Source organism: Rhea pennata, chromosome 7 (genome assembly GCF_028389875.1).
Source record: "Rhea pennata isolate bPtePen1 chromosome 7, bPtePen1.pri, whole genome shotgun sequence".
Lineage (NCBI taxonomy): Eukaryota > Metazoa > Chordata > Aves > Rheiformes > Rheidae > Rhea > Rhea pennata.
In genome coordinates this window covers 5,301,390-5,326,130 of record NC_084669.1, presented here as the reverse complement: position 1 = coordinate 5,326,130, position 24,741 = coordinate 5,301,390, and the positions used below count along the sequence as shown (strand labels likewise).

The window sequence follows — 24,741 nt, the reverse complement described above, 5'->3', positions numbered from 1 at the left end:
GTTCTTTGGTTATGCTAGTACTTGTGAGACAGAAGGTGAATACTGTCAGGACTCCTAATTCGTATTCAACATTCTCATTGCAGAGAATGGACTGGCAGTTTCAGACAAAATAACCAAGCATCAGCTTGTCTTGGGTCATCTGGCAACATCAAGTGTAAAGGTATAAAAACTGCACATTTTTGCAAGAGAACAGAGTATCAGAGGTGGAAGTGCAAGCCAGTACAAACCTCAGTGCGTTGTCTCATGACTGGAGGGTGACCTAGAGCTATTGTGCCAGCACAGATTAGCCAACATTTACTTAGACACATATTTTCTACTACATTAGATCTACAAAGGTATATGTGCCTAACTAGATGTCACAGTCATGTGGCATCCCACAGGCAATTAATTTCTTAGGAAAACATGAGCAAAGTATATAGTAAGCTGATTTTCAACTACTGTTTAACAGCTGGAAACCAGAAGCAGCATCATGCAACCAGCAGATTATCACTCCTTTGCCACTAGCTCTATTTAAGAATTATATTATTTTCTTAGAATTAATTTATAACACATATGTAGTATCACTTGTTATGTCCTAGACCTCAGCTTCCAAAATAATGCCACTGTCTTCTGTGACCTGACTCATAAAACACAGCCTCAGAAAATGGGGAAATACAGGGGGATATTAAGTAACTAGCATATATGCACGTAACATGTGCACTTTCTCCCCCTACTGAGTGCAGATGTAAGGATTTTAAAATAAGCTTAACAAATGTGAGGATGTTTTATATTTTTTTAACATCACCTGACTGTACATATTGTGAGCTATTTATCTGGCAATATTGTCAGTCTTTCCCCCCCTGCACTTTTATTTCTAGAGTTATGGTTATCCAGATGATCAGATCTCTACTTTCCTATTATTGTATATATATGCCAATTTATCACCAATGTAAACAGTACCCTAAGAAAATGTACATGCTCAGTTGATTATAAGCTTTTCAATTTGTTTTTTCTCACCAAGACTATTACTTTGTCTGATGTCTATGCAGTCTTCTTGTATGTAAACATGCAAAAGCTTATTCACTCAAACAGGGAAATCTTAAAAGAAATAAACATAAAATAGTTTCAGATTTTTTTCTCAAAGATTCACTGTGTAGAGACTTCACTGTTCTCTCCTCCTCCTTCTCTCAGGTTTCAGAAGTTCACACAAATTTTCTGGCATTTAACACAAGATCTCCCTCTGAATTCTAATTCTTAGGGCTGCATACTTTGTATAACTCGTGATACACAGCAGCTTAAGTGGATTTGCTATTTCAGTAAGAATAGGCAATTTCCATTGTCATCAAATACAAAGAAATATTTTTTTTCTGATAGTGCTAACAGGTAGATTATCAATGGTGCTGACTCTGCATCTCAGAAAGCTTGGGAGCTGCCCAGCATGCTTGTTCATGCAGAGCCAATAAATTGCAAATCTACCACCAATCTAGATTTAGCAAAATATTTAATCACTTGTTCAATTCTGAAAGATGAGTCTCCTGGTTTAGAGAGTCCCAATCTACTAGCAGCTATTTCTTAGTCTTAAAAGGAACAGAGATTTTAAAATGAGACATTTTAGTCACTGCCCAGAATGTCACATATGATTTTAAAGTTACATACTTCTTGCATTTCCCTCGTATACTCCAAAATTAATGCTTCAAGGAGAAAAAGCAAGAAACTCATTACTGCAACCAAGAATATTCCCAGTGATGGCTATTGCTGACATAATCTTAATAATCTGAAATGATTAGACTAATTGAAAACATCAGAAATAAGAAAGTTTGAGATATTTGTCCTTCAGCTGCCAGCTCTGCAAGCAAATACAGATGAGAGGATTTTTTTAAGTGAGTGAAGCTAACTTTAAAAATCTTTTTTAGCAATATAGAAGTGTAACTTTTTATACTTGTTTCTGGCAGAAGCATTTGTTCCGTATTTACAGTTAATCCTGTGGGAGTCAAAAATCTGGCTCTAGACACACTTCAGCACAGTGGATTAGGTTACAGTCCATAAAATCATGGTATATATTATGCCAGTATAAGAAGATATTTTCCAAAGAAGATGAAAGAACAATTATTAGTAGAACTCTGAAAAACACCTGGGGCCCAGTGTTGTCGGATGTGAGGAGCTCAGGAACGGGAAAAAGCCACTGGCAGGATCAAACCCTCGTTGGCACCAGGAGTTCTCTTTTAAATGATTTGGAAGGTTTTATTAATGGAAGACTGACACGAAGTTGCTAAGATGACATGCAGGAGTCATGCTAGCAGAGACCAAAATACTCAAAACCTTCAACTTTTCCTCTAGAATCAAAGAGCAATATATTTTAGGAAGGTACAAAAACATTTTTTCAAGAAGGAGCAGGAAGCATATACATACATCAGTGATTCATTGGAGTGTGGAGACTAGCCAGACAACTGCTGCCTCGGTGGTCCATCCATTTCTAATGGAGGAAAAAAAGAATTAAAAGCAAATGTGGAACAATGACAGATTTTTGCAAAAATAGCTAATTGGTGCTTTGTAGAGCTCTGACCACAGTGTTTTGCATAACAACATGGCAGTAACTTGGACATTGTACTTTAGTTTGCTAATAATTTTGTATACCAAGACAATCTGTAGGATTTTACTTTTATTCAGAGCAATTTCTCCTGCAACTACCATCTTTTAAACGATTGCCGACAACATGAGAACAGTTAATTTAAACCTATGTGCTTCTGTGATAGATTTTATCCTACTACAGCACAGATTTTTTTCACATCTTGTGCTGATCTGGATATGTTTTCATTACATTGTTTATAGGCCTGTAACTCAGAACTTGTTATAAAATAAATAATTTCTTTCATGTCTGAAATAAACCATTCCGAAGGAGTATTTTTCAAAATTACCATGTCACTGAAAATGTACCCTATTTTCATATTATTTCTATGATTTAGTGTAGGTTTCCTGTTCCAGTAACACCTGTTTTGGGGATTTATGGTTAGGACACCCTATACAGAAGTGGCATGTTTTTTCCTAAAAGGGTCATAGCTTTTCTTGTTGTACATAAAATAGTTAAGGCTTGCCCTCATTGAAGCAAAGTAGACCCTGTTGTTGGACTGTCTTCCTTCAACCACTGCATTCAGACCAGTGGGCTAAAACATCTATTTTTCCATAGTGAAAAAAGTCAAGCTGCTTTTCCTCTTTTCTGACTATGTGAGCAAAAGAAGACTAAACAGAAGCAAAGGGAGTAAAGATGGGAATGAAGGCAGGAGCCTTCTGTTTTTCCTTTGTTTTCCTCTTGTCAGGTAATTTACTAGCATTCCCAGACTCTGCATGTTTGTTCTGAACTCCAGCACAAATACACAAATACTTCTCATGAAATATACAGAACAGTGCTGACTTGCAATGTTTTTCTTAAGGCAGCGATCACTTTTAGCAAAGCTGTGGTTATATGTGTTAGTCATGTGTTAAACTGAATAGTTTTCCCAAATTTAGCTTACTGAATTAGTCAGGTGAAAGAGACAGCTTGACATTTCATAGTTACAGTCCTGGAGAGAAAAGCCAGAGTAGAAAATTTGAGTTACATTTGTTTATCATGGAACTTGTCTCACTGCCTTAAGCAAACAGTATACTAACAACAACGACAGCAGACTGTACCCACTTTATAGGACCTATCTCATGTTATTCTCATCCAACAACTGAGAATTCCTGTAAAGAACTGATGTGTCATAGCCCTACAGCTCCCTGGGTCAGATTCCTTACACTTCATAGCTATCCAGCATAGTGTTCTCAAACATAAGCCAATTCACATTAATAGAACACTTTCATGTGATCCAGGGAGAAAGGGGATCCATACACCGACTAGGAGTGAAGGAGCGCAGAAGGTTATAAAAATAAGAGACAGAGTGTTACATTTTCATTTCTAGTCTAGAGGAAGAATGGGTAAGTAATTTTTATTAGTCCTTTAAAGTTAAAAACGTTCAGACTGAAAACATCGTGCTATTACTTAGACATTATTTAGACATTACAAAAAGAGAAAGGAAGTATCTTACAGGTAAAAGAAACTTTTCTGCTTACCAGAAAAAATAGTGTCTCCTTTGAGGTTCTGTAGTTTCATGATCTTTTGTATATTTTTTTTATAATCCATATAACCTATAATGTAATGTACAGGATGATACTTACTTTACTCTGTATCTTTCTAATACAAAGAGATTAATTTAAAAGTGTGCGTATACTAAAATAAGTATTTTTAAAAACAAATTACAGCACTATAGACTGTAATAGCTATTTGCAAATGCTAAAGTTTTTAAATATGGCTCTCTGCACTGTTGTTCTTTTTTTCAGAAATAGTTCTAAGGATTTGTTTCAGAAAGGAATGCTTGTTGACTTTAAGTTGCCATGTAATGACTAGAATGTGTATTTCATATGCAGAATTTCAGAGATAATATTAGCTGGCTATTCATTAGAAAGATTGTGCAGATGTTTAACCATGTTCTTAAGTGAGTACTGGCTACCCTGTTTTGTCCTTTCATGCACAATAAAGTCTACTTCAGGGTGTCAAACACAATACTCTGCACATCTACGGATAGAATATTATCTTTGGCAACCCAAGTATTTTACAGATCTTCAAGTAGTTGAAGTCACTTCTAGGCTTTTCCATTAGGAGAACTAACCAGGTTAAAATAATACTTCACTAGTCTGAGATTAATAAAATTATTATTATATTGAAATGCTAACAAATTATATTTAAATATGTTGCCAGCACAAAGGAACACAAACCACTTAAGTTGTTTCTGGAATTTTTTAATAAAACTGTTTATATTAGCACTATTGAGTATGTTCTGGAAACTAATGTTCAAGTAATCTATCTTTAACAAGATAAATTTATCTAAAGACAAAAATTTACGACCGTATTGACAGACACAGGATGACAATGGTGGAGGTGCTCCTGTAGCACAGTCGGTCTGTATTGTGAGGCTGGTACTTCCTGCAATATCTGATCGTATCCATAAAATAGACTGCTTAAAGCTTGAACTTATTTCTCATGATTCAACAATTCAGGATCAAGCTGCTCATGACCTAAGAATACATCTTGTTCCCTTTATACTTCTCAAGAGAATGCGTTAGAAGTCCTGCTATGCCTGTAGGAGTTAAGGAAAAAAAATCTTCTTCTTCCCTTCATTTCAAAAATCTATTATTATAGATTCAGGGACGAATTAGCTAGATGCTGATACATATATCTATAGATGTTATTCTAAAGAACTTTTGGAAGGAGAAAAGTAGAAGGGCTGGTAAATAGTTAGAAAACTCATATAGCCTATGGGTAGAAGGTCTAAGCTTCACTGACTTAACTTGCAGGACCCTACCCTTTACATGTACGTCCATATTCAAGCCTATTTCCATCTTTGAAACAGAGATCTGTGACAATGACAGGCCTGAATACCCTGGTCTAGGGAGATCTTTTACCACTTTGCAAGTGCTCCAGAATTATCTAGTTAGTATTCGTGGTCAAGCATCTTGACAATCCCAGGGCAAGCTGTGGAAAGACACTTAAAGCAACCTAGTCAAGGAAAAAGGTCTTAGCTGACCTGTGTTGCATTATAGCTTGGTTATTTACTGATAAAGGAAGTTGTCAGTGACTGGATGTGTTTGAATTGTGGGCACTGATTTGTGGTGCTGCTTAGAAAGAACGCTTGTTCATAACCAGTCAAACAACCTACTGAAAAATAAAAAAGAATGCCCACAGTTCCAACCCAATACTTAATATTCATAGGTCTGCTTGCAGACCATGTACCCCTTACATAAAATCTAATTTGCTTTGTAAATTGCTTACTAGTCATTTTGTGGCTAACCAAGCAGTAGAGAGATGGCAAAAAGAAGCAATAGTTTGAAGCTCCCTCAGAAACTGGGGGAACCTTTGTGAAGGTTCAAGCTGTGAAGTCTACTGGGCTGTGGTAGAAGGCTCTGCTTTCATTTGCAACTTCCATTTGGCTGGATGGTAGGAAGCAAGAAGGTATTTTTGTAGAATATTCAGGACATTCTTCTCTTCTCACTTGATACTTTCTTTAAAACTCTGTTACATCTCTCATCTTTTATGGCAATATTAGAGAATGATTGACCTGGACCACTGGGCAGCTTTTAATCAGTGCTACACTACTTCTTTTAGAGAGGGGAGTCAAATCAAGCTTTCATACTACCCACTGACCTTTTTTTCTGGAAAAGTGGGCCTTCATTCTGGGGGAGGTTGGAGCCACTACCCAGGCTGAGGAAAAATTTCAGCTTAGCTTTCATGCTTTCTGATTCCAGTGGAACTACATTCTCAAAACCCCCTTAACTCCATGACAAGTGTGAAGAGAGTAAACTTTTACATTGTCTCTATGACATAAGCTTGAAATAGCTTAAATTCAGTTGATTGATTCAACATTCAATTGCAGCAAATGATAGTTTGAAGAGTTACACTACTGTCAGTTTTTAATTTTTATTTTTCTTGGCATAATCCTTTTTAAGTACAACTTTCTAAATATTGCATCATTGAACTAAGTTTAATTTTTGTATGTAGTTTATCAATAGAATCTCTTGAACACAGGACACTAAGAAAATGTCTCAGCTGATCAGGATATATGTACACAGAATGTACAGTGCTCAGCACGTTTGACAAAATACTGAAATATATACTCTTGCCAAATTATATTTGTCATAAAATGCTACTTAGGGCTTGACAGACTCATTTACTTCTCTGGTATCACAATAAGCCAATGTTAGCAACAGCTGGCACTCTTGGTTCTTGGTCAGCTCCAAGATTCATCCAATACGAAGTCTTTGCAAATGGATTAGGATATGTTTGTTTGCTTCATATGTAAAGCAATGTCATGCTGTGGTGAATTTTGTATGTCTCCTAGCAAAAAAATCTGCCTATATAAATGAAAGGTAAGACTGTTTTATTTCGTTATTTAGATGAAATCTTCTTCTCTGAGTATTAGTAACTAGAAAAGCTTCTCTAATTCATGACAAGCTGACTGTATAATGTAAGCACATTTTTTCTTGATATCAAAACACTGTGTGCTAACTATAGTACTAATATTTCTTTTCTATAGGAACAGTTTCCATATTTACCACAGAAACATTTTAGAAGGAAACAGGACTAGTATAACTGTGAGTAGGAGAGCAGGACCGTAAGACAGTCTCCTTAGTGGCTGTTTAAGCAATGAAAGAAAACAGAGATCTTTAGTAGTGAACCAACACTATAGCTGTTTCTGCAGAATAGGTCTTCTAATTCAGAAGACCTATTCTGCAGAATTAGACCAAATGTTATGTATATTCTAAACAGGTCTTTGGAAAAGATGTTTTCAAGACTTCTTCTCCCAATTCTAAAACTCGTTTACTATACCAGATCTAGAAAAAAATATAAATAGTTTGGGGAGCCACTCCTAACGGAAGCCAGAAGCACAAAGGTTGCTCCAGTAAGGGAAGAAACTTTGGACAAAAAAGCAGTTCACGAGTATCAAATCCTAATTTTTACAGCACAGATTAATAAATCCGCAGTTGTGGACTTTACATGCCTCGCTATTAATGTGCTCCATTTTGTTTTCAGCATGGTATAGATTGTGAATTCTCTTTCACTTCAGGAGGATGTGTGTGTGATATATTATGCACAGTTGTCATTCCTATTACTATTTTCCTGTATAGTATGCACTATTGTCCTATTTTTCATCATAATGAAGAAAGGTTTAGATTAAATGATTATGTTTTCATATTTCTGTATTCATCTGTATTAATGCACAACATATTGATAGAATTGAAACTATAGTAATTCTTAGCTGTTGGGATGTGTTGCATAGGTACCAGTTACATTGTCTGTTATTCACAGTTTCCATGCCACTTCCAAGTGTAAACAGAAAATTATAGTTAACCACTTTCTTTATGAAAAGAAGCTGCTTTTATCCACAAGTTTGGAGCATTGCAGAGTTTTATTGAACCCATATGGAAACCTCCCTATGATGCAGGGGGGCAGAAGTTTAAATTCGTGATTTACATAAAGCACTTTCTTCAGTTCGTCTTCTGGAAGCTTAGTTTGTTACAATATTCACATAAGAAGGTGATTTGTGTCAGGAATGCTGATTGTGGATATATTTTCATTAACAATCACATTTTATCATTCTAATAAATTAGCTTGAATATTTCAATTTCAATATTAAAAAAATCAAATTGTTGTATGTGCAATATTTAGTCTTTGCATGATGAGCTGCCAGACCAAAACAGATATTCTAACCATGGCACTATTAAACCACTTCTATTGGTAAAAAGATTTGAAGTTACTGAAAATGGGCTTAAGCCTTTTATAAAGCCCATTATGACATTTTTTAACATATCATACAGTCTCATCATACTTTTCTATGACAAGCTCTATTCTTGTATTTTAATTTAAAGAGATTTGGATCAATCTATAGGCTCTCACACTTTTCAGAGAAGAACATTACCCCTTTCCAAATACACCAGATTTCACCAAGTAATCCTTAAGAGTTAGCTCATACAAGAAGAAAAGAACCAGATCCAGGTGTGAGTAGATAAAATCTTGATTCATTGTCAACTTCTCTTTAAACTGGACAAACAATTGTAGGCCTTATTTTATGCTCATTGCATTGAATTGAAATATGGTAGTACCTACTCACTGGGAACTAATGAGTGATAATTTCTGTTGTGCTTTCATGCTACAGCTAGAAGTATTGTATTTTTTACATTTACTAATATCTTGAAGTGCTCTTTAATAAGTTAAATACAGCTAATATAACTGAGATACAAAAGAAACATCTCTGAACTTGCAAGTAGCATAGATGCTATGGCTAATAGCCATAGCACCAGCCTAGGCATCATTTGGAATATTAGATACTGTTCCAACAAGAAAGAGTGTGTTTTTTTCTAGGAATTCAAAGATGTGCAATGCAAAAAGGCACCTGGCCAGACATGAGTAATCATATAATATTTATATCTGAAAGATGGAATCTGTAAGAAATCTTTCAAGCCACAAAACTAGAGTGCTACTTTTCATGTAACAGAGGTCTGCTACCGTCATTGAAGACATTGGTTTTGGTGCTGACTCGTGGGATTTTGCATGCCACTGAATTATCATTTTCACTTTTTGAGTCTGCATCCAAATATGAACCAAATCGCTGTGTTGTACAGTGATAACACTGTGTGCTAAGGATATAAACATCATGGATGCAGCTGGAGGAAAATTAGGCCAATGTTTTTTTTTTTTTTTTTTTTCCATTCACTTCATTACCTTTCATTATTTTCTCAGGGATAAAAAACAGCTCAATGATATTTAGTAGATAAATAGATAAATACTAAATAAATAGGAAGCAACAGCAGGATCAAGTTTCATCTGTTTATCTGTCAAGTTCCATCTATTATAATGACAAAAAACAAAATAATTAAAGCTGTTGTTCAAAAACACTGTATTAGATTTTGGTGTTAAAATCTTACTGAGACAAACAGGGAAAATCACATGTTTAATAAGTAAGCTGTTTGCAGATTCAGAAAGTCAATTACATAGCCATCTGCAGCTGATTTCTGAAGATTTTCATTTCAAATTGTTATTTAATTCCTGCTTAAAATTTAAGCATAGTGCCTAATTATGTACAACACCAATTATGTTGTGGGCATGGTCTCTTGGTAACCTTCTCCAAATGAAACATAGGATTAAGTTAAAGTTCTGAAAAACTCGGGCCTCACATCTTCACTAACAATGAAGAAAAATCAATGGAAAAAATCACTTGTAAATTAAGAGTGAACTTCTGAAACTGGATATTATTTATATTAGTGGAAAATGACAGCATGAATATAAATAGTGTAGATTCAGCTAGACAAGGCAATATGTTATATGAGTTTAAATCTGGCATTAGGAGAAGCTGATTAGGTTTATGTCTGTCAAAAGGCTGAAGACTTGTGCCATCTGTAACAACAGTGACCTGCTTAGTTAACTTCATCGCCACCAAATACTGTGGATCATTAGGACCACTTCCCACCAATCAGCATTAGATCATCTTCTAAAAAAACTAATACTGAAAGAGCAAACATGAAGAGCTTCAATTTAGGGTAGAATAATGCAGTTCAGGAACTGTCGTCAGCACCAGATGATAAAACTGTAGGCACTGTATTTAACTAACTCCGTAATCTTTGTTTTGCATGCCTGCTTACTTGAATCAAAGAGAAAAAATTACATATTCATCTTAAAAATTATGCCATTGATGGAATGATGGTAACAGCGTTAAGGAAACATTCTCATTATTATGTAATTATTATCCTTTCAAATAAAAAAAAATAGCCTTTCTGTTTTTTTTCCCTTCTTTATTTCTGATGTCTTATAATATCTCCATGATATTGCTGGGCACAAAAATGTTCTTAGCTGGCCCTGACAAATAAGCCTGAGCAAGTATGCAGGTCCTGTAGCCTTGAAACCATCATTGACATAGAGTACATCTTCCACGTAGACTGTTCTTTTAGAATGGTAATGCCAAATCACATCAGTAACTATTTTCATTCAGTACTGATATTCTGAGGACTGAAGATTAGACCTAGTTTCCTGATTAGTCCAAGATTATACAACATATTAATGGCCAAATCACTTAACCCCTCTGTGCCTCAGTTCTTCCTTTTGTAAAATGATGTCAGTATTATCTGCTTTGTAAATCAGTGGAGAACTTGCAATATAATCTTACATAAATACTTACAGTACATAAATGTAAGTATTGTGTTTATTTAATGGAACTATTTTGATGATTCAGAAGATTAAAGAAACTCAAGTTTCTTTTCAAAGTAAATATTATTTCAGCCAATTTCAGCATTTTTGTAAACTGATTCATGATTTTAGGGACATTGTCTTGACTAAAATTCTCAAAGAGGTCGGTGACTCAGTCCCCAAAGTTAGTGCTGCAAAGATCTAGTATCCTTGCTTGGACTGGAGTCTGAAACCAAATCTGGCCTGGCTGTTAACATATGATCTGTAGTGCAAGTGTCCTGAGAAACTTATTTTTGTAGTCTGCCCTCACTACTGATAAAGCACAGCACATTTGGGAGTGATAGTATTATTCACTGATAAACACCCAGTAGCTGAGTTAACCTGTATTTTTTTCTCACCCAGTGATCAAACAACTCTGATGACAGAATGAAAAGCAGTTTCAGGCTAAACTGTCTGTATTTGAGGATGAAGGATAGAACCTGTATAGGACATATGTTTCTATATATATGTATGCGTGCGTGTGTGTGTGTGTGTGTGTGTGTGTGTATTATATATAAATATATCTATATACACATAAATAAATAGCTGTATTGGGCCACCACAAAAAATGAATAAGCTCTACCACCCCCTTGCTGAGGTGTATTTCTGAATGTTGGAGGCTTTGTAGAAACCCAAGAACTAGTTTCCCTCTCCTGTGATATTTGTGTGGGCATGAAGGGTGTGTTAGCACAAAGCCCAGAAAGCAGCTGCAACCTGCCAACTCTGCCATGTCAACACAACCCTCAGTAAGGCCAGTGAACCAGGAGATGAAATACTACTGTTGTCCACAATTAGGGAGAAACAGTTGCTGACAACTGGTTCAGACTCCACAACGAAAAGAAAAGGAAGGAATCTCTCACCTTCTGAGCAGTTTTATGTCCTGCCTCCTCTCTGTCATCTTCTGCAGTTCTCAGAAAACCAGATCTTATCACAACACTTTGCTCTTCCTTGTATTTCACTGAGTCATTTGGCCAAAGAGATGAGAAAAGAGGGAATGTGTGGACAGAGGAAACAGGTAAACTGTAAAGGGGTCTGCAAGAAAAATAGTTTGAAGGAGGAGGAACCTGAAATGAGGCAAGAAATAATTCTTCTTGTTCTGCTCTAATAGGTGTTTTAGGCAGAAGTATTCTTCCCATGCTTTATATGTGCCTCTAGAGACTTATTAAACCAACTGACTCCTACCTTGCTTCTGCCTCCTTTTCTGCCTCACCCTAACATGGATTTTGGTCTCTCTGAGATGGATCCCACAGTCCCTAGTGCTGTGATTAGACACCACAGCAGACAGACCAGCTTTGGAAGCAGAGAGTCAGCAGGTCCTGGAAATCCACCCTTTATCTCAAACTTCCTATCACTCCTGAAACTTTGTTCCAAGTAAAAGTAATGCTCTTCCTACCTCATCTTAGAGATTTAGGAACAATAAGGATCCTTTGCTTTTAGTGAAGGACTTTGTATATTCAGAGTGTAGAAATACTCGGGCATCCTGCCAAGCTGGCTGTGGACCTGAACTATACAGTCATAAATGCCTAATGATATAACTATGATAACTATGATATAAGTAGGTTTTATCCCCTCTTTAAGCTGCCAGCCACTGTTAGCTGGTTGTGGTATTAGGAACTTACATATCAAGTCTATCCACCTCTCCATACCCAGATACTGCATGTGTACAGATAGAGAGTTTATGCTGCTGTGCAGAGTTGTTTGTTTCTTCTGGACCAACAACCTTCCCTCTGACTTAAGTGCTGCATCTAGAATCTGGTGAAAAAGTGCTAGTATAAATGTGATTTGGGAAGAGAGATGCTCCAATACTTAAAATTTATTTTTTAAAACACTTAAAATATTTTACCAAGTAGTTTTAACATTATTTTTAAAGACCAGGAACTCTGCTTTACTTTGACTTCTGCAAATGATGTGGAAAAAAAATGGAAAATACATGTGCTCAAAGCATTTCATGCTCAGTGCACAAGAGAAGGATGATTCAGATCAACAAATGTAGGCATCAAGTGCTAATTTAGATATCCTGAGCTGGGCACATCCTCTTGAGATTTGCATGTAAAACACAAAACTTACCTGAGAACCATATCTTCAGAAGAGGCAATTGAGGGACCAGCAGGATACTCTAAAATATCTAATGTCTCATCAGATGTCTATTTTAGGCAATGGAATCCCACCTAAGATTCCCAGTATCTTATTTATTTATTATTGCATTAAATTGTACAGTACTGTGAAAATTCTGGTAAAAACTGAAATGACAGACTTAGTCTTTTCAGCTGGGAAAATATTCCCAGATAGAATGCAAAATAAAATTTATTAGCACACCCATACTGCATTAGGACTATTAGGAAGTGTATGTCCTGATGGAGATTTTAACCAAAATAAGACAAATTCCAGCGTAGTGGTATACTTGGCATGACAAGGAAGTCAGTGCTGATATCCTAGCTCTACCACTTTGTTTTTGATCTTGTGCAAATCACTTCATCTCTCAAGGAATTTTCTTCTTCTCCCACACCTTTTGACCCATGAATGTTTAGACTAAAAGATCTGAGGGGGGGTGAGAGGGAATTATTTATACACAGTCTAAAGAGATAAAGTCTTAATGTCTCTCACTGCTTTCTAAAATAACTTCTAATGATAACAGGAAAAATCAGGCTTCTGCATCTTTCTGTAAATGTTAGCACTGCTGTATCTAAGTAATTCATAATCATGACCTTGAATAAAACTTGAATTAAAAAAAAAAAGTCATTTTCCAAATGACTAAGATGTCTGAAGACATTGAATACCATTGGAAATCAAATGTGCTTTTGGATGACTATATTTTTTTTTGTATTTCACACCATAGCAAAATAATCTATTTGCACTTCCTCACTGAACATTATAGCGGTGCAGCTTGACCACCTCTGGTAACACAACTATTTCAGATACCTCCATGGTATACTGACAACTGTGGCACAGGAATGCTCTGAAGTGACTACAACACTGGTGATTAAAAGCAATGGTACAATGTTCTGTAGAACAGATTTTTTCCAAGTTGTTATACTGAATGTAAATTAGCCAGAAAGGGGAAGAATAATCTTTTAATTTTCTTATTTTTTTTAACTCTTTTGTCTCTTAGTAGCAGGGTACTCGTATTCCTCCATTTCTTTTCTTTCATACTTCTACATTAAATGGACCAAATCAGCCAAGGCCAGGCTGTATCACAGAGCTCATTAGCTCTCCTTAAAATCTTCAGTACTTTCCTATATCCAGTGGTGCAGTCCTGATAGACAATTTCTGGTTAACTTTGACAGGAGCACAGCAAAATACCATTTCACACCTCTCAAAAAAGACAAGCTTAGCTTTTGGTTGCCAAGCAACAATGCAGTTTTACAGCAGATCCAGCTGATGGTGTTGCTAAGCAACATTTTTCCCTTCAATTTGTGTCACTTTTAGATCATTATGTGTTTACTAATATCCATTGTAGGATTTATATTTTCTCTCACTATTACTCTTGCTATTTTCTATATTAGAATTCGTGAGAAAATTAGAGCTGAAGGACTTATAGCTCACTCATTCTTGCAGATCTCTAATGTAATCATGTAATTCTAAAATGCAGAAACTAAGAATGATTCTGCATCAAGTATATCAAGATTAGAGGATAGTGAAATTCTGAACACTCCCTCCTTCCTCACTCTTGCATATGAGAATAGCTGGTTCATAACCGTATGCTCAATGATTCAGTAGAGCTTTGCAATTTAATCTGCTTAGTACATAGCACCAATCATGTAAAAGTAAGAAGTATAAAAGCATTCTGTCTTGTTTTGGCAATATTTATACTGTGAAGTAAAATAAACCTAAACTACATTGTCCTATATAAATACCTTAGATAGCATTTATTCTCTATATAAAAAGCTAAGGTGTCTGAGTAGTGTGTGGTTAAGTATACCAAATATTGTATATACTAGGATTAAATCTGATCACTCATGATGAATTATTTGGATCATATTGGAATACCTCACTCACTAAACAGCTACGTAGCTAACCTCTAAGTCTGAGCTGTGTCTTCCCCTAGTTTGAGTCTTCCAGTCCTCCTGGATTAGATCCGTTTTTGATTGAGGAAAGCCAGTCTCTGTGGCTGAGCTCGGGTTTCCTCCAGCATGAAGCATGGGTGAAAAAGCACAAGGAAATTCCAGCAAATAACAGTAAAGTAGTGCAATGCCAGTACTACTTTTCTTGTCAGTTCTATCATAAAATCAAAGAGAATAAATTAAAACATTGGAGGATGAGGAGTGCTCTCACAGTTAGTGGTTTACACAAACTGATTTGAATTCATACGGGAAGAGAGCAGAAGAGCAGCATAGATGGGAACAACTTGCAGTGAATAGGCCTTGCTTGGGATAGTTGGGCTAGTGCCTGTATCCCAATTTAGACACAAGAGTGGGTCAGAAAATTGACAAAGGCAAAGCCTGGGCTCTAGCCAAGGTCAAAAATATAATGCCAGCATTTCCTGTTGAGAGTGTTCTCGATCCGGAGATTGGAAAGTGTGGTTGCTATGTGTTAGCATGTCTGATAGCCTTCTAGGATGGCATGACTGGCTGGGCAGATGAGGGGAGAGCAGTGGACATTGTGTACCTTGACTTCAGCAAGGCTTTGGACACTGTCTCCCATAACATCCTCCTAGGCAAGCTCAGGAAGTGTGGGTTAGACAAGTGGACAGTGAGGTGGATTGAGAACTGGCTGAAAGGCAGAGCTCAGAGGGTCGTCACCAGTGGCGTGGAGTCTAGCTGGAGGCCTGTGGCTAGTGGCATCCCCCAGGGATCAGTACTGGGCCCCATCCTGTTCAACTTCATCAATGACCTGGATGAGGGGACAGAGTGCCTCCTCAGCAAGTTTGCTGATGGGATCAAGCTGGAAGGAGTGGCTGACACACCTGAGGGCTGTGCTGCCCTTCAGAGAGACCTGGACAGGCTGGAGAGCTGGGCAGAGAGAATCATCATGAGGTTCAACAAGGGCAAGTGCAGGGTCCTGCATCTAGGGAAAAATAACCGTAGGCACCAGTACAAGCTGGGGGCTGACCTTCTGCAGAGCAGCTCTGCAGAGAAGGACCTGGGAGTGCTGGTGGATGGCAGGTTGACCATGAGCCAGCAATGTGCCCTTGTGGCCAGGAAGGCCAATGGTCTCTTGGGCTGCCTTAGGAAGATTGTTGCTAGCAGGTCCAGGCATGTGATCCTGCCCCTCTACTCAGCCCTGGGGAGGCCTCATCTCAAGTAGTGTGTCCAGTTCTGGGCTCCCCAGTCCAAGAGAGACATGGAGCTACTGGAGAGAGTCCAGGGCAGGGCTACAAAGATGATCAGAGGGCTGGAGCACCTGCCCTAGGAGGAACGGCTGCGAGAGCTGGGCCTCTTCAGCCTGGGGAAGAGAAGACTGAGGGGGGATCTGATCAATGTGTACAAGTACCTGAAGGGAGGGTGTCAAGGGGATGGGGACAAACTCTTTTCAGTTGTCCCATGTGACGGGACAAGCAGCAGTGGGCAGAAACTGAAGCACAGGAAGTTCCGCCTGAGCGTGAGGGGGAATTTCTTCCCTGTGAGAGTGATGGAGCACTGGACCAGGTTGCCCAGAGAGGTTGTGGAGTCTCCTTCCCTGGAGATCTTCAAGGCCCGCCTGGATGCAACCCTGTCTACCATGCTCTAGGTGACCCTGCTGAGCAGGGAGGTTGGACTAGACGATCTCCAGAGGTCCCTTCCAACCTTACTGATTCTATGATTCTATGTCACTGCCTTCCTTTCACATTGCTCATGGTTCTGGCCACAGTGATGTTGTCTGTATGGCTTTGCAGACCTTAACCAAGGTTAGCCAGACAGAGGGACTCTCCTTTGCATGTGTTTTGATAGCAAATACAAATACACAATCAGAAATCATAGTCAACTACCAAAACATTGTTTCCCCTTGAGTTTGTGTCAGACAACTGTTTTGCAAGGCAGCCTCCCCACTTTCACTTTGTGGAGTTCTCTTGCTGTAGTATTAGAAATGGAATTGCACCAAATATGAGCTCAGTTTCTGTATATGAGGAAATAATGTAGCTAGCAGAAGTGAGGATATATTAACAGTCTTGTATTTTCCTGGGCTCCCATAGGATATTTGCTTTTCCAATACATGGTGTAGGGCCCAAATACAAATATTACTTAACTTATTGTCTAAAGGCAATGGCTCTATTATTTTTCTAAGGAAGAGCAGACTAAAATTTTGACTTGATAAACTTCAGCTTTTCCAGATCGTGAAGCAGAATAGGGAGACCAGAGAAAAGAGGATATGGCAGCCACTTTCACATCTTATTTCTAAGCTTCACCATAGACCTTTATTTTTCCAGCTGCGGCTATCTTAAACACTCTGAGAGATATAGAACAGAATTATTTGACATTTTGTATTATGTGCATGCCACCAAACCAGCTCATATGTACCATACTGTATAACCTGAAAAAGTTGGGAATACAAGTGATTTACTTCCATCCTATAGAATTCTTTCATCAGTAATAGTGAGTGAAAATGGTATAATAATGATGAAGGCTGATATAGCTGGATCACCCACTTGATATTTATGGAAGCAGGGGCAGTCACGTAGACCATGACCTTGCAACAGTTCATTCTAGCTGTTCACATGGCAGATATTGAGTCAGATATCTTAAGTCAGATATTTGTAGATCAGGTCTTTATGCAACAGAAAATAACTGTAGGAAAGCCAAGACACAGCAAATAGGTACCGTATGAAAGTCCTGCCATTTATTCATGTTAGGTAAAAATTTGACATGCTAGAATCCGTAATGTTGCCTTATGGCTCTTCAGGATGTAGTAAATTGACCACTTACTGTTGCTTTGTCAGGAAGCAGTAAATTGACAGTTTGTTGTTTGCAGGCACTATTGATGTGTACAGAAACATGTTAATTGATTGGAGTTGCAGCTAATGAGAAATTCACTGGCGTTTGTTGTCAGCTGTCTTCCTGAGCCTTCTTTAATGGGTGCATTGCTGGAATCGACAAGGAGCATCAATAATAGCAATTAGCTCACCCATAAACCAGTACTGCTTGCAACAGTACATTTCAAAGAGTTTTTGTCATGCCTCCATCCTTCAGCATGATTAAACAGAAAATTATTTTTAACAAGTAACCTGAACATAAACATCAACATTAGTTAACAGACATTTTGGAGAGCTTTCAACAGTCGGGGGGGGGGGGGGGGGATGTTCTGAAAAAAAAAACAATGTTTTTGTGAAAATAATGTTTTTGTGAAAAATATTAGTATTTAGTTTATGAAATGCAGAGCCACAGCAGTACCTCCCAGGAAGGGTGGAGGAGGTGGCAGGTGGAAGAAGTATAACTTGTTCTCTTTTGTGCCTGGGGTGGAGGCAAGTTGGTTGTTCAGCAGGTTATGAAGGTGGGTCCCTGAAAGAAAGCTTACATTTCATGTCAGACTGAGGGAGAAACAGGAGGAAAATAAGGTGGAGACTCGTGAGGTGAAAATGGAAGGAATGGTTTGAAGACACACTCCAAAAGTGTCCGTATATCCGAAGCTTCCAGACATAACCTCAGAATGTAAGTGTAAAGTTAGATGTTCTTTCCCCCTTCTTCTTTTAGTAAACAAGTTGTTCTGCTGTACACATACAAATGTCTCTATAGGCCTCATCAGACCAATTTGGTACTAGTGAAGCACTTCTGAAATAATGTAGTGCTAAAATAATTTTAATGATGACATGTACATTTTAAAAGATAGTATAAAAGATGAGATTAGCCTATAATGAATTGATTTTAGCATTTTTTAATGTTTATTTTAAATTCTATACGTGTGATAAAGTGCATGTATTTTACAACCTAAGTGTTGCTTATGCATTGAGAAAATGTTTTAGAAATAATGTATATAAAAAGCATTAAAAGAAAATTTGAATTTGAAAATTTATCTTAGTTGCTCTGCAGTGTATTTCATATATATTATTATTATTATCACTTATCTTACTGGAGAAATTATATAGAATTCATTCCCTATTTATGACATTTATCTTCATTACTGAGCAAATGATGAAGTGAGAATTGTAAAGTTTCGTATGTAACGAAAGAAAAGAGTAAGTAGATAGCCTGATGTGATATGTTAGTGGGGATTTGTGATAGCTAGCAATTTCACTCTACTTTTAAAATTTTGTACTTTAACAACTATATATTTTAATAATAAAATGTAAATAAAGTATTTTTGCTTTCAACTGACTATCACTAATCAGGCTCTTAGCAGCTGCTGTTCTTAAGAATCCATATTGCTGAGTTGGTGCAGAAGCCTTGAAAGGATATTATATACCGGAGTGAATTTAATCTAAAATAAATTGAGGAACATTATGTAATACAGTGGCTAATTTGTTGAAGAACCTAATCTCAATTTGCGTTTTGTATCACTCATATACAGGGGCTCACCCTGATTAACTAAATGACTCCATAGGGACTTTGAGAGTTTCATTCATTCTCTAGCAGATGTTATTACTGCACATGCTCATGAAAGGACTGATTTGGGAGCTTTGAATTTCCTGGTGTTTTCACATCATGTCTGTGAGAACAGAAGTGCTTGGAAAAGAAAAGCTTGTTAGGTCAGTGGGATGGAAATGCCAATATATTCTCCTGCAGGGAAATCTGTGGCCATTGGGGAAGTATATTGTTATAGAGAAGTTATTTCTCTCCTAGGCATTGTATCCTTAGCTAGGTGCTCAAACAGTGTGAGAATATTTTGTTATATCAGTGCATATTTAAAGTACTATAATCTTAACGTGTTGTCTTGAAATGTTTCACTGAGCTGGGTCTGAAATGATTTGTGTGTGCACAATACTCTGTGATGGAGCACTTCATACTTGAGAAATAATGATTTTGAAAATATCACAGACAGTTTTTAACTAAGTTACAGGACTCTTTTAAAATGATAGATAATTTGGTAGTAATCTCTGCAGATAAAAGCTAGTGCTGCTAATTAAACACTAAGGGTACAATCCTGGTCCCAGCAATTTCAACAAAAGCAAGTTCAAGCACCAGTATATCCCCTGAAGACACTCAAGTCTAAACAGAGCACAGTTTATAAGCACAACAATTTCTCTCTCTCTCCAAGCCTGCTGTGAAGAAAAATAATCTTTCAAATTTAAAAAAGTGTGTTGTTGTAATAATTAATAACACTCCTAAAGCTCATGTGGTTTTCTTGGCTAACAAAGTTTAATTTTTCTTTTAAAGTCACAAAACAACATTGACTTTAATGGAGTTTTTCTTCACATATGCCACAGACCAATCTCACATTCTTTGGAGAAAAAAAAGTTCAAGACAGAGTATAATTTTGGCTATCTCATAATTCAATAAATATTATATGTGAATATTGCTGTCTGAGCTCCAAAATAAAATGTCTGGAGCAAGAAGTAAATATCTACAACAGGACTTATATTGCGAACAGGCTATGCAAGAGCGAATGTAAAAAAAAAAACAAAAAACAAAAATCAGCAATGTCGGGGAGATAATAATTCCACAGCTGCTGGTCACAGTGCTAATGCTGTGAGGATTTTTTGAAATTAAATAATTTGAATTGAATTAGTGTAAAACCAATAGCAATTAAGGCGGGCAGATGCTGTTAAGTGTAAAGAAAATGTGGTTTAAATCGTAGAAGTGTAACTGACCTACTTAAGAACAGCACGAGTGCAATGATAAGGATAAAGAATGCATTTACTTTTCCTTAAAGCTGAATACATACATGGAAAGAGTTTTTTGTTTTAGTAAGCGTTCAAGTTTAACTTTGCTGTTTCAGATAGTGTAAGAACGCAACTCAATCCAGGAACTCCAAGAAGTAAAAGAAGTTTATATACAGTTAAAAAGGGTTTCCTGTTGGCTGTCCATTCAAAGTAACTTTGGCAAGGAAAATCACTTTCATTTCAAATGATACATGCAGTACACCAGGCTCATGAGCAACCAGAAATAGTTTAACAAAACTGAGTTCAGAGGAGTGTCTGTCAGCATAAGCAGAACCAGTGTAGTGGAGGCAGCAGGGAGACATTACAAATCAAAACCATTAGGAGCTATTTTTTCCCTAGTTTTATGACTTAAAACCATTATAAGACTAAATATCAGGAGGGGCAGTTGATAGAGGGACCGAGATGATATTCCTCCCAAATATTCAGCTGTTTCTTTTTTTTTTTTTTTTTTTTTTTTTTTTTATATATATATAGAAGACTCACCGGTTTCTTATTTCTTCCAGTGTTGTTTCTTTAGTGCTGTGTAATACTGGACTTCAGCAACAAAATGGGCAATGAGAACAGTAGTGCAGAAAACCAGGTGAGTGTGTTTATTTCCTCTCCCTGCTACCCTGCATCAAAGCTCACAGAAATTAATTTCATTGGCCTCTTACCTCACATTTATGTTCTGCTCTCAGTTACACTCCTGATATCTAAGTATTACTGAAAGTAATTGAGGGAGGGCAGCATTTGGTTTGTTTGTTTTTTCTTCAGCAGTGACACTACTATGTGTCCTGGGGGTATACTTTGAATTTCAAAAAGTTAGCATCAGGCTTGGCTGTACTTTTTGTTGTGCATCTGCTTTGGGCTTTTTTTGTTTTTGTTTTGGGTTTGGGTTTTTTTTTTTGTTTTTTGTTTTTTTTTTTTTTTTTTGACACTGCAAATTTGCAAGCAGCTACATTTATGTTTTCAGCAAGTCGTAAAAAAAAAAATCTGTTTTTTTCCTTTGGTAGCAATCTCTCTTTAGAAAAAATGGCCTGTATTCAACCTTCTTTGCATGCTAGCTTTCCTTCCCACTGTATCACAATTAAAATAGAGCAGTGGGTTTTGTTGTTATAGTCAGTACCAATTGACATGAGTTGTTTTTGTTTATATATTTATCAGGCAACAACATTCCCCAGTTCTAGCTCTCAGCTGAGTCATACAGAATCTGTACATATGGTTTACATCAAAGAGGGGAGACTGTGCTAAGTTTAGAACTTAATAAAAGAGAGGATCTATGGAGTAAATGTTCTGCTATGAAGAATATAGTAGGCAGTTACAGAAAAAGTAAAGATACAAACTGCTCTGAGGAGAATAGAAACTGAATTTAGTAATAATAAGCAAAGGTAATAAATAGATAAAATAAGGCTGGAGCCAGCAGTATATTTAACAAAGTTAATTTACATTGAGACTAACTATGTTCTGCTTTGCTTTGGTGGTACATGAAGCCTGAGTTGCTGAGAGATTTTAGGTTTGTGCCCTGTCCTATTAGGATGGCAAAGTTTATTCCAAACAAGGATCTCTGTCAGTGGCACAGCATGCTGGGCTTATGCTGAATTAAATATAAGCTACTGTTAAGATGCATTTTCCTTGAAAAGCAAAACTCCATATAAATTGAAATGTATTTAAACTGAAAGAAACAAATCTAAAACAGCATTTTAACCCAAATTGACCCTAAATATCCAGCCTTTATTAGGGGAAATACAGATCTACCTCCTTTTAGTGGAGAAACTCTGAAAAGTATTTCTGGAACTCCAGAAGATCTCAGCTGTTGCACTGCCCATTAGACACATCATCATCCATCCAAATGCACTGCCTAGAACAGGTTGCCCAGAGAGGTTGTGGAGTCTCCTTCTCTGGAGATACTCAAAAGCTTCCTGGACACGATCCTGTGCATGTGCTCTAGGTAACCCTGCTTGAGCAGGGAGGTTGGACTAGATGAGGTGCCTTCCAACCTTAACCATTCTGTGATTATGTAATCTCCAATCTTTCTTGTTTGTTTTTTTACCTTGAAATACGTAAGATAGGCAACAGCTGCACACTTGCTTGAGAGGCCATAACTTCTGAAGAGTTTGTCTGTCTGAAATGTCATGCTGTGTTCTTGCTAGGGCTTCTCCATTTAATTGTTCTAAACAAATCTGACTGCTGCACATTCTGCGTTATTACTTCTTCATGTGTTTCAGCTTCCTCATGCTTATACAGAAATGATGGATCTAGTTAATTGGCATGGTTCTTCTTTCACATTCCAGTGTTATGAGGATCAACAGATAATACATCAGGCACATTAGCAGGCAGTTTTCCAGCCTTCAGTTTCTGTGGGTGATAATTGGGCATATTCCTGTGAGCGCTAGTGCTTGTACTGTATGTTGGCTCACCTTTTAAATAATGCAAAAGCATTACATTGTTAATATTCAACTGTGAACAAAAATACATTGCCAATTTTCTACATAATAATTTTGCCAGTAGGGTTTTAATTAGATAAACTGTTATCCTGCCTGGTCTTTTCTTTTAGCATATTGTGTTGACAGTATTCACCTCTTTTACACTCTAAATTCTTATTTTATTTCATTTCTTTTCCCATGTAATCCATTGCACATTGTGAGTACATGGGACAGTAGAATTGTTCCACATCATTTTAATCAACATTTCCATAGAAGAGGGTGGCAGTAAGCTATAGGCCAATGTGCCCATTAGTGACACTTACACAAATCCAGCATACATCCTGGCACCATATTCATTAATGCTTACTTTCAAAGAAAAATAGTACAGGTCCCATATTAAATTTCTGTGGTGAGTAATGCCAAGTATTTGTTTGAATTTAAACAAAAAGAACACTGCCTGTTTTCAGAGTATTATACATCCATCCATGCATGTAAGTTCTGGGACCCTTCTCACCACACTGCTTAATTATTATACTTATTGTCATCTTGCCTTTAGAATGAAAATGGTGGGGATGAAAGAAGAAGCAAAGTTATTTTGGGGTATTAACTTGAAAGCATAGTAATAAGGAAGTTGGAAGACCATTCCTTCCCTTCCCTTGAATTAATGGTTAAAGCTTTCTTTGCGTTTGTAAAGCCACCACCTTTTCTAACAGGAAATGTGCATTTATGAGTACAGGTGAAAAGGAAAAATATTCTCCATTTATGAAAAAGCTCTCTATATATTAATTACAGTTCTCTATTTAGAAATGATGTGAAAATGTTGGATCTTTTCCAACATTTTCCACAGCTAAGGGTAGTTAGTAACTGCTAGACAAGCAAACACTATCAGCTGATGAGCACAGCAGATTCTAGATCTCAATTTAGAGAGAATTTTCCTAATAGGAATTGATATAAATCTAGCAGCATCCTCTCAAAAATTTTTATTGTTAGGCTACTAAGAAACATTTATCAGAATTTTGTTTTAGCTAAAATGATATTGAAATTGAAAATTATGTGATGCAGGTTTTCTCCCCAAGATTATCGCCTCTATCCTACGCTCCATCTCATACACTTACTACCTTTAAGAAAGTGTTTTAGGTACTCCTCAGGCCTTCATCCAACTGTCAGCAAGGGGATGAAAGAAGATAAAAAGCTGTGGTAAGACTTCTGGAGTTACTAGGATAACTGGGAATTTTCCTCTTCCTACTGAGCACAAATAGAAGAAAGACTGAAGGTGAGGAAGGAGTAGTTCTTGACAAGAACCATGAAGCCAGCTATATAGCTGTCTTTCATTTAGCCTGGCGCAGACTCATTCATCTGCTATATGTGTTCTCACAGAATGAACAGCAAGAAGCTGAAACATAGCAAGTTGTTGAGAAGACACTTATGTTGATGTTATGAGGATCTGAAGATAAACATTTCAATGCTCTTAGTAGGCTGGAAGGATCCTAAACATGAACAATGAAGCCTGAAGGTCTGAGCTACTCTTGCCTTAGCTGAGAGGAAATTGTGTATTCTGTTAAGAATGCTAAACCAAGGGAAAGATTGTGACTAAATATATATATGAAACAATGTTGATGTTTACATTTGCAGCCAGAGCCATTTCTGTAGGTTTGAATTTATTTTGCTTGAGGAAAAGCAACTTATTTTCCATTAAGAAAAGATGATAAGTACTTACAATAAAGAGTTATAACCAGAATATTCAAATACTCATTACTCTACTGCAGTTGCCATTCTCTGTTTCATTAGTAGGAAGCAGCAGCTTATATGAGAACTCTACTAAATGACATTTTTTGCATTCCTGG

General features: G+C 37.0%; 1 protein-coding gene across 6 annotated transcripts in view; it reads left to right on the top strand.

Annotated features, from left to right (window-relative positions):
* Positions 1 to 3,830: 3,830 nt before the first annotated feature.
* The window catches only part of TACC2 (transforming acidic coiled-coil containing protein 2), a 150,917-nt gene continuing 130,006 nt past the window's right edge, over positions 3,831 to 24,741 (top strand). For 5 of the 6 annotated variants that reach the window (XR_009959016.1, XM_062580689.1, XM_062580692.1 and 2 more), the window contains exons 1-2: positions 3,831 to 3,930; positions 20,999 to 21,075. Coding sequence is in view for 5 of the 6 variants with exons in the window: in XM_062580689.1 (XP_062436673.1) it covers positions 21,043 to 21,075 (33 nt within the window). In the remaining variant the exon portion in view is untranslated. The remainder of the gene's footprint in view (positions 3,931 to 20,998; positions 21,076 to 24,741) is intronic. The other variant, XM_062580690.1, reaches the window with a different exon arrangement.